Source organism: Candoia aspera, chromosome 8 (genome assembly GCF_035149785.1).
Source record: "Candoia aspera isolate rCanAsp1 chromosome 8, rCanAsp1.hap2, whole genome shotgun sequence".
NCBI classification, from domain to species: Eukaryota; Metazoa; Chordata; class Lepidosauria; order Squamata; family Boidae; genus Candoia; species Candoia aspera.
In genome coordinates, this window is record NC_086160.1 from 16211844 (window position 1) to 16226896 (window position 15053).

At 41.2% G+C, this 15053-nt stretch overlaps 1 protein-coding gene across 1 annotated transcript; it reads right to left on the reverse strand.

Moving 5' to 3' along the window:
• Nucleotides 1–1112: 1112 nt before the first annotated feature.
• LOC134502365 (OCIA domain-containing protein 2-like) lies at nt 1113–10849 on the reverse strand. The gene is made up of 7 exons (XM_063310698.1): nt 10666–10849; nt 9487–9590; nt 8993–9080; nt 5239–5292; nt 4316–4351; nt 3116–3218; nt 1113–2593 (listed from the first exon to the last, which is right to left on the reverse strand). Exons 2-7 carry the CDS (start codon nt 9538–9540, stop codon nt 2551–2553), a joined length of 378 nt encoding a protein of 125 aa, XP_063166768.1. The 5' UTR covers nt 9541–9590; nt 10666–10849; the 3' UTR covers nt 1113–2550.
• Between the last annotated feature and the right edge of the window lie 4204 nt (nt 10850–15053).

Sequence of the window (15053 nt, forward strand, 5' to 3'; positions counted from 1 at the left end):
TTGACTATTGAGGAGAAAATTATATATCAATATTAATTACAATTTAGGATAGTGTTAATGAGTAAGATTTTTTTCCTTTATCAATGTGTACAAAAAACATTAAGTAACAATACAGCGCAGACTTTAATATTAAGTAATCAGCTTAAGAACGAAACCGTTTTTGTTCAGCAAATACTTTGATGCAATCTGTAGCGTTTTTAAAAATGTTATATTCAATTCTATTGTTGCTTAAATGAGAATCTAATGCACAAAATAGCCAAAAATTGTTTTCTGTTATTTTTAAAACTACACTTGGTAGCTGATGACATCATACCACAACACTGGGCAGTTTGTGTTTAAAAACCAACACCACCCTCCTATTATTTGGCATGAATTCAGAAATGAACATGTTTAGGTATATTTATTTTATTTTCATTTATTTTATTTGTTAAATTTATATTGCCGCCCATCTTGCTTCTGTGACTCTGGGTGGCTTACAAAGTGAATTTGGAGATAGCATGTTTTTGTTGTTATGTTTTTGGTTATTTTTTGTATTGTTTTTGTAACAATACAAAAATTAACAAAAAAATAACAAAAATCATTAAAACATTAAAAACAATTAAAAAACCATAAGAACCATAATCTGTGGGAAAGCACCATCAATTTCCCTAGCTATACAACCACTTTGCAGGCCATACACCAGTGTTCCTGGATCTGTAGGCCAGATGGGGATATATATACTGTATTCTGCCAAACAGGTGGCATTCAAAGAAGCAATAATAAAAAATAAAACTTATCAGTTAAACACAATTAAGTATGATTATAATTTAACATACAATACTAGAGATAACCTAAGAATAATTACCATTGTTAATTTAATTGACAACTAGTCACGTTACAGGCAATTCTTGTTATTCAAGGACTCCATATATGTGAATTCGCTTACTCACAAAAATTTATATTTAACCACAAAATCAATACTCACACAGCTTACAGGATCCGCAGATGTGCGAAGCGGCAAAACATTTGAATTGTCTGACAATTCAGAATTTGCGGTAATTTTACAGAACATAACTACCGCAAAAAATGAGAATTCTCTGTATTTAGACAAAATAACCAGATTTACCAGTGCACAGGAACAATCATTTTATTCCAATATTCATCATACTTCTCTATTTGCAAGGTAACAGTGCAGTAACATCAATAGGATTAAAATATTAACTGTAGTAATGTGTACCTGTTTTAAGAAACAGAAGTATCTGATTTTTTTGTTTGAAGATTTGCTTTGCATTCTTCATCTGGGAGAGAACTTTTCCAAAAAGCATTAGGAGCAAATTAAAAAAAAAAAAGAATTATGGTTTATTGAAAAAGCCACAGTGTTATACTCAACGCTGAACTATAAAATCATAATTTTACCTCTGGAATTACAAAAAGTGTGCCTTAAATAGCAGCTTTATGGAACAATAACTGATAAGAGCTGTCATTCATTCATTATACAGGTTTCTATGACACTTCAATCTGTTAACTCTGAGCAGCTTAGCAGACCTCAGTACTATAATTAAAGTTAAAAACAAACAATAAAACACAAAACAAAAATAACACTAAGCTCATCAACTCATCCTCACCATGCCATGATGCCACTTGGTCAGGATAACAGTCATTAGTTAATCTTCCATACCTTCTCCACCATCCCTCCTAAAGAGCCTCCTATCTATGTTTATCAATTTCCAGAATGCATTACATTGGCCTCTATGTGACACAAAATGTTAAGACTAGTTAAGTCACTGCCAGGCTCAAGCAAGTCTAAAGTCTAATTGTCATTTCTTGAAAAATACAGTATCACATTCCATGATTGCTAGGTGGCCACAGTTCCAGTCTGATACAAATAACTATGATCTCTTGGGATTGATCATGATCTTCATGAGGCAAAAGGCAAAACTGAAGAGGGATTCTTCAATCTTCTTCAAAAGGCAAAACTGAAATACTTTGGCCACATAATGAGAAGACAGGACACCCTGGAGAAGATGCTGACGCTAGGGAGAGTGGAAGGCAAAAGGAAGAGGGGCCGACCAAGGGCAAGGTGGATGGATGATATTCTAGAGGTGAAGGACTCGTCCCTGGGGGAGCTGGGGGTGTTGACGACTGACAGGAAGCTGTGGCTGGGCTGGTCCATGAAGTCACAAAGAGTCGGAAGCAACTAAACGAATAAACAACAACAAAACCTTCCAAGACTCAACTAATTGTGGCAGGCTAAACCCAAAAAAATAAATAAGCCCAAGGATCAATCCTCTTGGGATTGATCATGATCTTCATGAGGGGGAATAGTTTCAGTGCACTTCAGGTTGGCATCCTCACTGTCGTCACCACCACCAACACCATTACTGGAAAGGTGGTTTTCACAGATTCTTTCTGCCATCAACAGTTTCCCGTGTTGTCCCGTATTGTGTCTTCAGAAAAGTTTTACTGGGCATGGATGAGAACAGAAGGAAATCTATGCAATCTGCCTTACGGTAATTCTTTTAGGATTCCCTGACAATGCTCTTTCCATACGAAGAACACCACTCAATAACATTAGGATCCAGTTCTTGAACCAATCATTGCTCTCTCCTCAATCCTGCAAAAAGTATTTACGCCAGGGACATAATTTGAGAGGAACTGAGTCTGATTCATGATCGCCTTATTATACATCAACAGGGATTCATCTTAATTTTTCCACATCAGTTCCGTTTTCACCTACACAGAGTAACCCTTGAAAAGTTATTTGAAAACTATGGTGGTATTCAGATGTAATGCTAAACCACATTTTAACAATTCAAAGACCAAGCCCAAAGCTTGGGATCATCCACTGTTTCCTCCTTTCATACAAAATAGCCAAAATCATATAACATACAGTATGATCGTTGAATTCAAAGTCCCATATGATTTTGTCATTAAAAGAGGAAAAGGAAGTAGAGAGGGCAAGGCAGATGATCAAGACCAGTGTTTCTCAATTGTGGCAACTTTAAGATGTGTGGACATCTTGCATGCTGGCTGGGGAATTCTGGGAGTTGAAGTCCACACATCTTAAAGTTGCCATGATTGAGAAACACTGCTCTAGGAAACCAAATTATCATCGTAATATGGATTCTAAACAAACCTGTTCCGCTTTGGTCCATGTGGCAGAAGACGACTTCCAAAATTCTGGGTGCATTGGTTAATATATGACATTTTCCCAAGAAAAAATGCCAAAGCACCAACAACTACGAAGGAAGAGCAACAGCATCAGTAACCTTTGACAAATGTTCCTCAGACTTTTTCCCCCCACATTGACCTGTAATATGGGAAACCTGCTCTAAAATGTTTTATTGATTGTTGTTTTGAGAGTGGGAGTTAGCTATTTATCTTTTAATGTTGAAGTTGGATACTTGTTCCAATTAAAACCTCATTGCATGAAGCAACAGGCCCCACAGTGGGCAGGCTATAAATATTTTACATAAGATATGCAAGAAGCATGGGCTGCGGATCTTTAATTCATTAAAAAAAACAATTATTTCAAAATTCTCAGTACAACTATACAATCTACAGGTACTCCTCACTTAATGACCATTCGTTTAGTGATGGTTCAGACTTACGACAGTGCTGAAAAAATGACTTACTACTAGTGCTCATACTTAAAACCATTGCAGCATCCCTGTGGTCACGTACTCACGATTTGGGTGCTTGGCAGAATCAATGGGGAACAGCGTGATTTGCTGAATGACCACATGTTTGCAGAACAACTGTGGTATTAAGCACAAGTGACCACATGTTTGCTTAACAACTGTGGTGATTTGCTTAATGACCACAAAAAGGTCCTAAAATTGGGTTGGATTCACTTAATGACCGCTTTGCTTAGAAACTAATTCTGGTCTCAGTTGTTGTTAAGCGAGGACTATCTGTACTAAAATTTAAATACTTTAAATTCTCTTGAGGTAAAGAAATGCATAGCTAACCTTGAAGAAAGTATGTGGGAATAGGCAAAATAAAAGACAACTGAGTGCTGGGAAAGGAAAAGGTGTAGAAACTCCAAATAACACTGTCGAGTCTGTTTGGTGTTAAGAGTGGACAGAGGGAAAACTTGCCTAGGCTTTCAAGATTCTGTTGTTATTCTCTATTACAATAAGATAGCATACCTGGAACCTTTGGGCTGTCTGCTTCCTGACCTGGCCTACCTTGAAGGGCTGATACGTGGATTCCCCACACTCTCTGTGTTTGAGTGCAAGTACTGGAGGGTTTCAGGGACACTAATCTATGCTAATTATAGATTAAACGGTTTTCCTTTTTTCCTTCTGTAACTGCACAGTCTTTCAAAACTTACGCACTACTGTATTCAAGGAACCAGTCTTGATAACACCTAGAAAAAGAAATCATTTTTAGGAAGATTTTTAGGCCAGCAGAAAATGATGCACCAGGTTTGCGTATTTCATTAGAAAGAAATCTTGACCTGTTCATGGATCAACTATGTTTGTATCATTGGGTTTTGTTGATTAGGGTATAACTCAATGGGTTCATGTATCACACTAGAATATGAGCCAGTTTAAAAATCAAAATTGCAGGACACCTACAATGCATTAAACCAAAACCAACTTTGCTTGGTAAATACATTACAGAAAAGTACATCTTGCCTGTTCTAGCTGCAATAGCTATCACAATCAATCAAAAACCAAGACATGATGAACATTACCACCTTAAACAGACTTTATTAAATTGGAAGTCCAACTGTAATATGCACTTGTAAGAAAGAAGACAAAGGGATAGATTGTTCACAACCAATATAAGGAATTTTTTTTTTAATGAAGATAAAATGGAACATTTCAAACTGAAGTTACGATGATTCCTGTAGGCAAATTTTGAAGAAGGGTACTTAAATTCTGATATGAATTCTTACTTTCCAACATGCTTTCTTTCAGATTAAACATGAAAATAAAAAAAAAAATTAAAAATAGTGGGTATATATTTTATTCCTGAATTTAGGAAAAACCTCTTCTGCTTGCTCTGTTGAAGGCAATATTACCGGCAGCTAAAACTATAAAAAAGGGCCTCTGAAAGACATTTCTCTCAATTGTGGGTGAAATGCGCAGTTTTCACATATTGCGTGCATGAAATCTTTAGATTTCCGGCTTTTTATTTTTGCCATGTAGATTGGGCTTTCCCTCCCCCCACAATATTTATGACATGGGAATGGTCAGCAACTGATTGTTTTTGAAAGTTCCCCACATATTGTTCATTTAAAAATCTTACCTTTAGTAACTAGTCCGTGAGCAATAAGCATACTGCCAAGAGATAGAGGAAGTGCTGTAAACAAACATTGCAACAATTTCAGCCTTGGTATACATTCCAGTGAGCCCCCACTCCCAATGAAGCAGCAGATTGAAGTTCGTAATACCCTGGCTTGTTCTGAATCTGCTAATCATAGTACCTTAGTTTATAAAACTAATTCAGGAAACTAATACTAGAAGCTTTCATCTGATGGTCTGCACCATGAAGGGAGGATTCAGTAAGCAAATGGCTTATCTCTAGGCTGACTGTATTTCCTTGAGACAAAAACGGGACATTGGGATGGCAAAAAGGGACGGAGTTAAAAACGGGACATTGGGCAGGGCTGGGTGATGGGCTGGATTGGCAGGCAGGAACTTCTCCAGTTTTCTCGGGCTGGGAATCTTTGGATTCCTTCGTTTGCGAGAGGCAAGGCTGGGCTAGAGAGTCTAGTGAACGGTTGTCCTCGACAAGCCATTCCTCCTCTGGCTGTGCTTTCACGTTCTTTTCTTCCCGTTTCAAGGCAGGAGCCAATCGGCTCGCCCTTTGATCACCGCCTATCAGCTGATCCTGTTTTTTTCTTTTTAAGTTTCCCGCCAGGTTGAGCTCTGTGGCTTTTTTCCTGCCGTTTCTGCTGAGCCTCCCCCTCCTTCCACTCAAAGTCAGACTGCATTCTGACAGGTTCGCGGGAACTTTCAAATTTTTAAGTATGGTTTTTAAGAAAACAGGACAAAATGGACACTTACATTAAAATGACGGGACAGTCTGGAAATGTTAAAAAAAGGGACTGTCCCGTTCAGCCTACTTATCTCTATCTCTACTTAGTAAAATGAGAGAAAAAAATCCAAATTCATCACTGAATGCGTTTGGGCATAGTTAACTATGGTTTCTCTTTATGGAGATGAACTAGGTAAGACTCAGAGTTACCTTTTTCTTCTTTACCGTCTTCAAATATGGCTACAAAGAGATCTGAAACGTGTCCTTCTGGTTGGTTATTTAATTTTATATTTGAACCTAGACTAGTCTTAGCTATGGCCCTTTGAAACAAATCACCTTCCAACTTTAGTCAGTGAAAAATGGTTTGTTTGAATAAAATACCTTTTAAAGGAAGGATAAACGGTGGTTCATTAAAAATGGAAGCAAAGGTTTCTGATCTTGCAGTCCCACTGAAGGAGTGAAAAAACAGGAGGAGTCTGGTAGCACCTTTTCCAACTAACAAATTTAATTAAAAGGCATAAGCTTTCATGGGCTGCAGCTCACTTCATGGGATGTACAGAGCAACTAGACTGTTTCACAACCTTGGCAACTGTCAGAAGTGTGGACTTCAAGAATTCCAGAATTCCCCAGCCAGCAAGGAGGGGAGAACAGGTTGGTTATACCTAACATCATTCCATATAATGATAGACAATATATCTCCAAATGTAGTCACTGAAAATGGTTGTTATTGGAATGTAATCTCAGTTTGGGATTTAAATCCTGTGAAACACAGGATACCCAGGTTACTGGGGGAGAGGGGTGGGGTGGGGGGACAATGCTGGCAGACAGATGTTTATACATGAGTGTGCACATGGAGAGGAAGAATGACTGCATGCATACACATATGGAATTATCATGACTGAGATTAATGAACTGAAGTAATTATTCATCACAATTGGGTTTTAAATTATTTTCAGTGATTTAGTTTGAATGTTTCTATTTTTAAAAAGTGCTGTGGATATTTTAGATGTTATTTATTGCTTGTGAATTACTGAGAGTCTTACTGGACTGTAGCAGGACATATATGGAAGGAATAAATAAAATACATGTACATCTACAGCCCCCACCAAGCAACAAATATAGTCCTTAGGATGGAACATGTTGTCAGTTCCAAATGTTAATAATCCTCAAGTGGACAATCCTCAAGTGGCAATAGTAGAAGAAATGCAGACAAAAATACAGTTATATTTCTTATTGAATCAAGAACAAATATTTATTTATTTATTTATCTAATTTATCCCTGCCCATCTCCTCCCGTCGGAGGCCTCTGGGCGGTTTACAACAAATGATTAAAACCATCAGAATAATAAAATACAATAAAAATACTATAAATAGAAATAAAAATAAAGAATAAAAATCCAAGTGATGAAAGATCTAAAACAGTCCAAGTGTGGGAGGAGTGGTCTATAACAACCATCCCCATGTAACTCTATTCCCCTCTCCACCCCAAGCGAGGCGGCAGAACCAGGTCTTCAGACTCCGCCAAAAGGCCAGGAGCGATGGGGCCAATCTCACCTCCGGGGGCAGCATGTTCCACAGGGCGGGAGCTACTGCGGAGAAGGCCCGCTTCCTGGACCCCACCAGATGAAATTCTTTTACAGACAGGGTCCGTAGCATGCCCTCTCTGCACGATCAGGTGGGACGAGTTGATGCAATGGGGAAGAGGCGGTCCCTCAGGTAACCTGGTCCCATGCCATGTAGGGCTTTAAAGGTAATAACCAACACCTTGAATTGGACCCGGAAGCAAACTGGTACCCAATGCAGCTCGCGCAGCAGTGGTGTTACACGTGCCCTTCTGGGGGCACCAAAAACAGCTCGCGCAGCTGCATTCTGGACCAGCTGAAGCTTCCAGATGCTTTTCAAGGGTAGCCCCATGTAGAGTACACTGCAATAGTCTATCTGAGAGATAACAAGGGTATGAGTGACTGTTCGAAGGGCCTCCTGGTCCAGGAAGGGGCATAACTGGTGTACAGCACGTAGCTGCACAAAGGCTCTCCTGGCCCACGGCTGCCACCTGCTCTTCGAGCAGGAGCCGTGAGTCCAGGAGGACCCCCAAGTTACATACCGGGTCTGTCTGGGGCAGTGCAACCCCATCCAGAACCAGAGATGTTAATGTCCTGGATACAGAAGAACCATTAACCCACAGCCACTCGGTCTTACCAGGGTTCAGTTGAAGCCTGTTGTTCCCCATCCAGGCCCCCACAGCCCCCAGACACTCAGAGAGGGTGGTCACGGCATCACTTATTTCACCCGGGATGGAGATATACAACTGAGTATCATCAGCATACTGATGATACCTCATTCCATGGTGACGGGTGATCTCACCCAGCGGTTTCATGTAGATGCTAAAAAGGAGAGGGGAGAGTACTGATCCCTGTGGCACCCCACAAAGAAGGGGCCGTGGGGCCGATCTCTCCTCCCCTATCAACACCAACTGGGATTGGCCCTAGAGGAAGGAGGTGAACCAGCGTAAGACTACGCCGCCCAGACCCAACTCCCTGAGCTGCCCCAAAAGGATACCATGGTCGGTGGTATCGAAAGCCGCTGAGAGATCAAGGAGAGTGAGGATGGATGCACTGCCTCCATCCCGCTCCTGCCAGAGATCATCCATAAGTGCGACCAATGCCGTTTCCGTCCCATAACCGGGCCTGAAACCTGACTGAAAGGGGTCTAGATAATCTGTTTCCTCCAGGACCCTCTGGAGCTGCAAAGCCACCACTTTCTCAACTGCCTTCCCCAAACAGGGGAGGTGGGAGACTCGACGAAAATTGTCCAGAACAATAGGGTCCAGCGATGGCTTCTTGAGGAAGGCCACCGGAAACACCCCCACTCCCAAGGATGTATTAACCATCGCATGGACCCAACCACATGTGACCTCCTGGCCTGCTTTTACTAGCCAGGAGGGACACGGGTCTAGATGGCATGTGGTGGCATTTACTGACCGTAGGATCCTGTCCTATATAATAAAAAATATAAAATATACCTCTGTACCAGAAACTTTCTTCTTTACATCGCTGATTGATCTTTTCAATTTCTTCAATATTAAGGTATGTTGGATAAATGAATAGGTTCTGGAAATAAAAACCTATATAAATCATTGTGTGAGAAGAGCATGTTGAACTACAAAGAAGAAAATATTGGGATTTTTTCTTTTCTATGCCAAAACAGAAAATTCTTGAAAGCGTAGACTAAAGTTATGGTCTATGATTTAGTTAATCATCTCTTCGGCTGAAACTTATTAAAACCTTATATAACTTTCTAAAACTTAAAAAAAGTTTTAAAAAAGACTTTAAAAAGTTAAAGTTAGGGGAGAAAATAGTTCAGTTTAGATTTAATATAATAATACACATTATTTTAATACTGCTGCTAGAATATTAATTACAGTTGCATGACACAGTCTAGCAAGAGAGGGTGATCAATCTGATCAGCCTTTGACCCAGTGCAAAAATTAATCTCTGCAGAAAAGAAAGGACCAACCTGGCTCTTATTTTCCGTTGAAGAGGCCTGAGCATCTACTGGAGCAGAAACCATGTTTTTTTCAGTGGTTCCAGCAAATCTGAACCCCCCAAAATGTGAGTGTCCTACAAGAAAAGAATTCATAAAATAATCCAGTGTTCATTTTAAGGCGATTTCAAATGCCCTTTTTACTATATGGTTCTAATGTTGACTTTGAGGACCACCCAGAAGCTTCAACTGGTCCAGAATGCAGTGACACGGGCAGTGATGGGCATGCTTTGGTGTGCCCATTTCATACCTCTGCTTCTTGAGCTGCACCGGTTGCCAGTTTGCTTCCAGGTGCAATTCAAGATGCAGGTTGCTAACTATAAAGCCCTACATGGCATAGGGCCTGGTTACTTGAGGGACCACCTGTCTCCCATACTATCTGCCCGGCCAGTTCCATCTTGCAGGGTTGGCATGCTCCAGGTTCCTTCGATTAAACAATGCCATCTTTCAGGATCTCACCTTCTCTGAGGTAGTGCCTGCCCTCTAGAATGAGGTTCCCCCAGGATTCGAACAGTCCCCACCCTACTGGTGTTTTGAAGGGCCCTGAAGACCTGGCTGTTCACCAAGGCCTTTGGTGAGCGTGACTGAAGCCCCCTTTCCTTCTTTTTCTTTGTTCCCATCTGGGTTTGTTATCTCTGCCATCTTCGTTCAGCAACTACCTCCTTCAATAACGATGGAGAAGTGAGGACACAGCTTAAAGTTGCCAAGGCTGAGAAACACTGCTCTGGTGGGCAGGAGTCCAGATGCAACGAAAAGTCCTGCTTAGGAAGACACAGGCGCTGTTTATATAAATCATGTTGCCCACGCCATGACAAGTCACTGCCTTTCGTTATTGTTGCTGCAACGCATTCACACGACCATCCTCCTGCAATCGTTCCTGGGCCCGATTTTAACTCGACAGCAGCGTTTCCCAACCTTGGCAACTTTTGAGACGTGCTCTATAGGAAAACTCTCACCCTAGATACTGGCTAATTGGGAATAAGCAGGTGCCACTATAGACCCGGAAAGGGTGCGCGGGTTAGCTCTCTCCACTCAGCCCACCCCTCGCCTCCCAGGAGAAGGGGCGGCCTCGCAGGGCAGGCTTGCGGGGCAGGGCAAGGCTCACTGGGGCCTCCTGCCAAGCCCACGCAGCTCAGCGCCCCGCTCCCCTACCTTCCACCCGGGCGTCCGCGGGTTCCTCTCCGCCTCTTCCGCCGCTTTCCTCCGCCTCCTCCTCCTCCGTCCCCACCTCTCGGGGTCGGCTTGCCCCGCGGTGTAACCTGCCTTTGGAGATGGGCGTCTTTGCAGCCCGGCCTCGCGCCGGAGCTTCCCTTTCCTGCCGGGAGGAACGCGCGCGGGCCGGGAAAGCGGGGCCGGAGAAGAAAGTGCGTCTCTCGGGTTAGCTGAAAGAGGCCGTTCCTAGAAAGCCAGGTTCCTCTTAGCGTTTGCACCGTCCCTTCGTAAAGAGCAGAAGGGTTTGAGCGCAGGAAGAGGAGAGCAGACCGATGGCGTTGGGGTCCCCCACTCTGCGTCGGGGTGCAGGTGTTAGGAAAATCTGCAGATACCCACTTGGGTCTTGCAGGTTCAGCCTCTCACATTTCCTTAACCATGCTTTAAGCTAGTTGTTAGGGCTCATGTTAAATCCCAAACAAGCCACATATTCTTGTGGTTAGAAAGGCAGGGGCTTTTGGGGTGGGGGGCAAAAAATATCAAAACGGTGACCCTGACTGTGCAGTCCAAGCGTCGTCTGCTGTATGTGTCATTCATGCAATGTAAGCCATTCATGCAAAAGGGACAGGGCTTTGATCATGTCTCACAGCCACCCTCTTGACCTCCCCTTCCCTCTGTGGATGCCCCAGGAGCTACTTCGATGGTTTTTGCATTTCTCAGCACAATCCAGGTAACTTCATAATCCTGGACCATGCCAGTGTAGGATTATGGGAGTTGAAGTCTAACACATCTGGAGCACATCTGTTTGGGAAGGCTGCTCAAGGGTCTGTAGCTCAACTTAGTGGACCTTAGGTACAACCCCCAGAAAATGGGTCTAATTTAGAAAAACAAAGTTAAATTAGCCATTGGTTAGTATGTCAAAAAAAAAACCCTGCCTCTATATGTAGAAGTGTTGGGAATTAACATGCAGTGGGGATTCCAGTCATTCTGCATATTTGGAACATGTTTGGCATTTCAAAGAAAATGGATTTTTTAAAAAACAATGAAACTTCAAGCACCAGTGTTCTCAAATGTTGTCTTATTTCCAAATTACAGACTTGACCTCATGCTTCGCTCATAAAACCCAAAACCAAAGAACGACCCCCTCAGCTGTAACGTTTTTAATTACAGACGTGAGGTTTGAATATTCTTATTTTTTCTAGTAAGTCCCAATGTTTTAAGGAAGTTTTCTCTTTTGAATGTATGTGAAGGATGCTTTAATACAACAGGCCTACATTGGTTGTATTAAATGCAAGGAAAGTTTGATTGTCTAGCAGCACCTGATCCAGAAACCAAGGGTAGTATAGCCCCGGTTTGTTCAAGAATAGTGATCCTAGCCGATATCCCAGCCCTATTTTGTGGATCAATTTGGTAAACCATGGGTCAGTTAAGTGCACTGTGTGGGTGGGTGTCCGCCCCACCAGGTAGACCAGACCAAGAATCAGCTCTGCAGGAAGGCTAAGATTACAGGTAGTCCTCAGTTAACAAACATAATTGGGACTGGGAACGCTGTAGTTAAGTAACAAATCGTGTGACTGCATGTAACAATGGCAGTTCTGGTTGTGATTGTTAAGCGAATCACACATGGTTGTTAAGCGCGACATCGCGTGACTGCAACTTGCAACTTCCTGCCAGCTTCCCCATTGAGTTTGCTTGTTGGAAGCCGGCAGTGAAGGTCGCAAATGGCGATCATGTGACCATGGGACGCTGTGATCATTGTAAATGTACACTGGTTGCCAAGCAGCTGTATTGTGATTGCGTGACCATGGGGGCACTGCAACAGCCATAACTTTGAGGACTGGCCCTAAGTCTCCTCATTCAGCACTGTCGTAACTTTGAATGGTCACTGAACGAGTGGTGGCTAAGTGAGGACCACCTGTGCTTTTATTAACAAGGGCTATAATGACAATCTTGCAAGTCTGGTTGTGCTGTTTTTTTAAAAAAATATCTTATGCAAACACAATGAACAAAACGATCTTTAATTTAAAAAAAAGATTAAACAAGAGACAACCCCAAGCCATAAAGCAAATTTTAAAATGTGTGAATCAGGCAGTGTTTCCATGGCTGGGTTCACAATTGTTCATCTTGGGTTTAGTGTTCTGGGCAATCCTAGCCACTATGGTTTACAAACCATAGTTTATGGTTTAACATTAAACAAACCCAGCTGTTTTGTCGTATTAAATAAACCACGATTAAAATATTTAGTGTTGGGCCAAATACTTTAATCTTGTGAGAATATAGCAATGAAACATATTGTAAAAAATAAAAAATAAATTCCAAAGGATTATCAACTGGAACTGGCTCTGATGTCTTATATGCTATTATGTGAAGGGTCAGTACAGATGAATTAAAAATAAAAAGGAGAAAGAAGAAAACAAAACTGTAACTAAACATACTTTTTTTTTGCAGATTAAATAAAAATTCCCCTATTATATTTTACAATCCACAAGGATGGATCAAAAATGAGGGAGTAACGCAAATGACTTCGAGAATGGACTTTGATTTCATTATCTAAAAGTACACAGAATTTTGAGTCATATCTGCTTTCTGTTCTATGAACAGACTGTTATGATTTATGTATCAGGCAGCTTTTATATGCCTTCTCTAATCAAAAAGCTCTTAGGGAGAAAGTTGTTATTTGAATCTGATGGGCTCAATGTTAAATCATGTTTGATACTGGGAAAAGTAGTATGTTCCAGTTGAAAGATATATGGTCAGGCTCTGCTGTTTTGTATAATGCGTTTCATTTTTAAAACAGTCTTTCAAATTCACAGTACTTAACTTGTCTAGTACTTGTAAGCAAAAGCTAGGGATAATGACAGACTTAAGCTGCAAGTCTATTGGTTGTATTCTCCATGTACAGTATAGCATTTATATTTACTGAGTGGATGCTGACTTACATTTTATCTTCTATAATGGTAACAGGGATAAAGCAATCCATGAAGGGAAGGTGACTAGTTTTAATTTTGCTCTGTTATTCAAGTGATGGGAAGGATATTTTTGTACTACATCTGGGGCTGATATAAAACTGTGCTGTTAATGGGAGCATAGCTAAAGACTGAAGGAAGGCTATAGAGAATTTGGCTTAGTGATCCTCCCTTATGCTGTCCACAGTTCTCCCCAATTTCATCTACTCTAGCAGCATGTCTTCATTGGCAGAATTGTCCGTTGGTACATCTGCGGCACTGTACCATGCTAAGGAAAGATCTGGTATTCTCCTGGTGTAGTGCTTCTGCTGAAACCTATAATCTGGGTATCTGGGTGGAAGTGCCCTCAAATGAAGTCTAGAATAGAACATCTATAGACCTGTGCAGTGGATCCTCTCTACTGTAGAAATGGTATGGGTTCCTCAGGGACTCTGAATGTTGCTGGGAAAAAGAAATAAGCGAATAATTGTGGATCCCGTGTTTTTGGGAATCCAGCTGTCTAGTTCAGAACTCACTCTTTAGTAAAATATACATTTGGGTAGATGGAAAACAGTATACTAAAAAAATATAGCGGGACTCTAACAGACTATTTATTGATTATTCTGTATCTACCTAGTAGTAGTTTTTAAGTGGAACCAAAGAATTGTTGGGGGCTGCATAAAATGACTTGGAGGATTGTATGCAGCTCAAAGGCTGTGAGTTTGAGAACCTAGTAGTAGGGGGAAAGGGCAGATAGCTTCTGTTCAACAGGCATTTAGAAACAGGTTAACCGGTTACTTTGTTTTCAACTGAATCAATGTTTATATTTTTTAAAATTTCATGGCGATTTTTTAAAAAGCAAATTGTTTTAATTATGTTGGAGCCAAGAGCATTGGGCATGGTGTGCTATCCAGGATGAATCCCAGACGCTAAACTAGAGTTGTGTGTATTGTTTTGTATTGATACTGCATTTATTGTTATTATTTGATTGAATATGCATTGTTTTTATTTGATTATTCTATGCCGTGAGGCATAGATCAATTGATCTTCTAATCTGCCCTGCTTCTGGACTGGTTACAAGTCATGCCCTGGTGTCAGCTGATCCTTTGATGCTAGTCCCCAAGCTGAGCTGGATCTTGAGGCCATTGCTCCTCCCACTTTGAGAACCTCCATTTTGTGTTTCACAGGTTCTCCCATACTTACTTATCCAGAAAATTGGTCCAGTTAAATATTCTGCCTCTACATATTAAAGTTCTGACCAAAAGAATAAATGCGTATACCTCGGAACTACCTGACTAATACAGGAATTGTGTTGTTGCAATGAAAATTAAGTCCCAGGAGCCTGGCCAGTAAGCAGTGGATCCTTCTTAGTCCTAATACTAACATATGTCCATAGGGAGTGAAGGAAGGTGGGAAAGCCCACCCCAGGACAGAACCCATATTCTA

Coding starts and splice junctions, on each gene's coding strand:
- LOC134502365 (XM_063310698.1), bottom strand. CDS start 9,540: ATGGTTTCTGCTCCAGTAGATGCTCAGGCCTCTTCAACGGAAAATAAG. Junction 4,352..5,238: donor TCACGGACTAGTTACTAAAG/GTAAGATTTTTA, acceptor TTCTTTTTCTAG/GTGTTATCAAGACTGGTTCC. Junction 3,219..4,315: donor TTCCTTGAATACAGTAGTGC/GTAAGTTTTGAA, acceptor CTTCCTTCGTAG/TTGTTGGTGCTTTGGCATTT.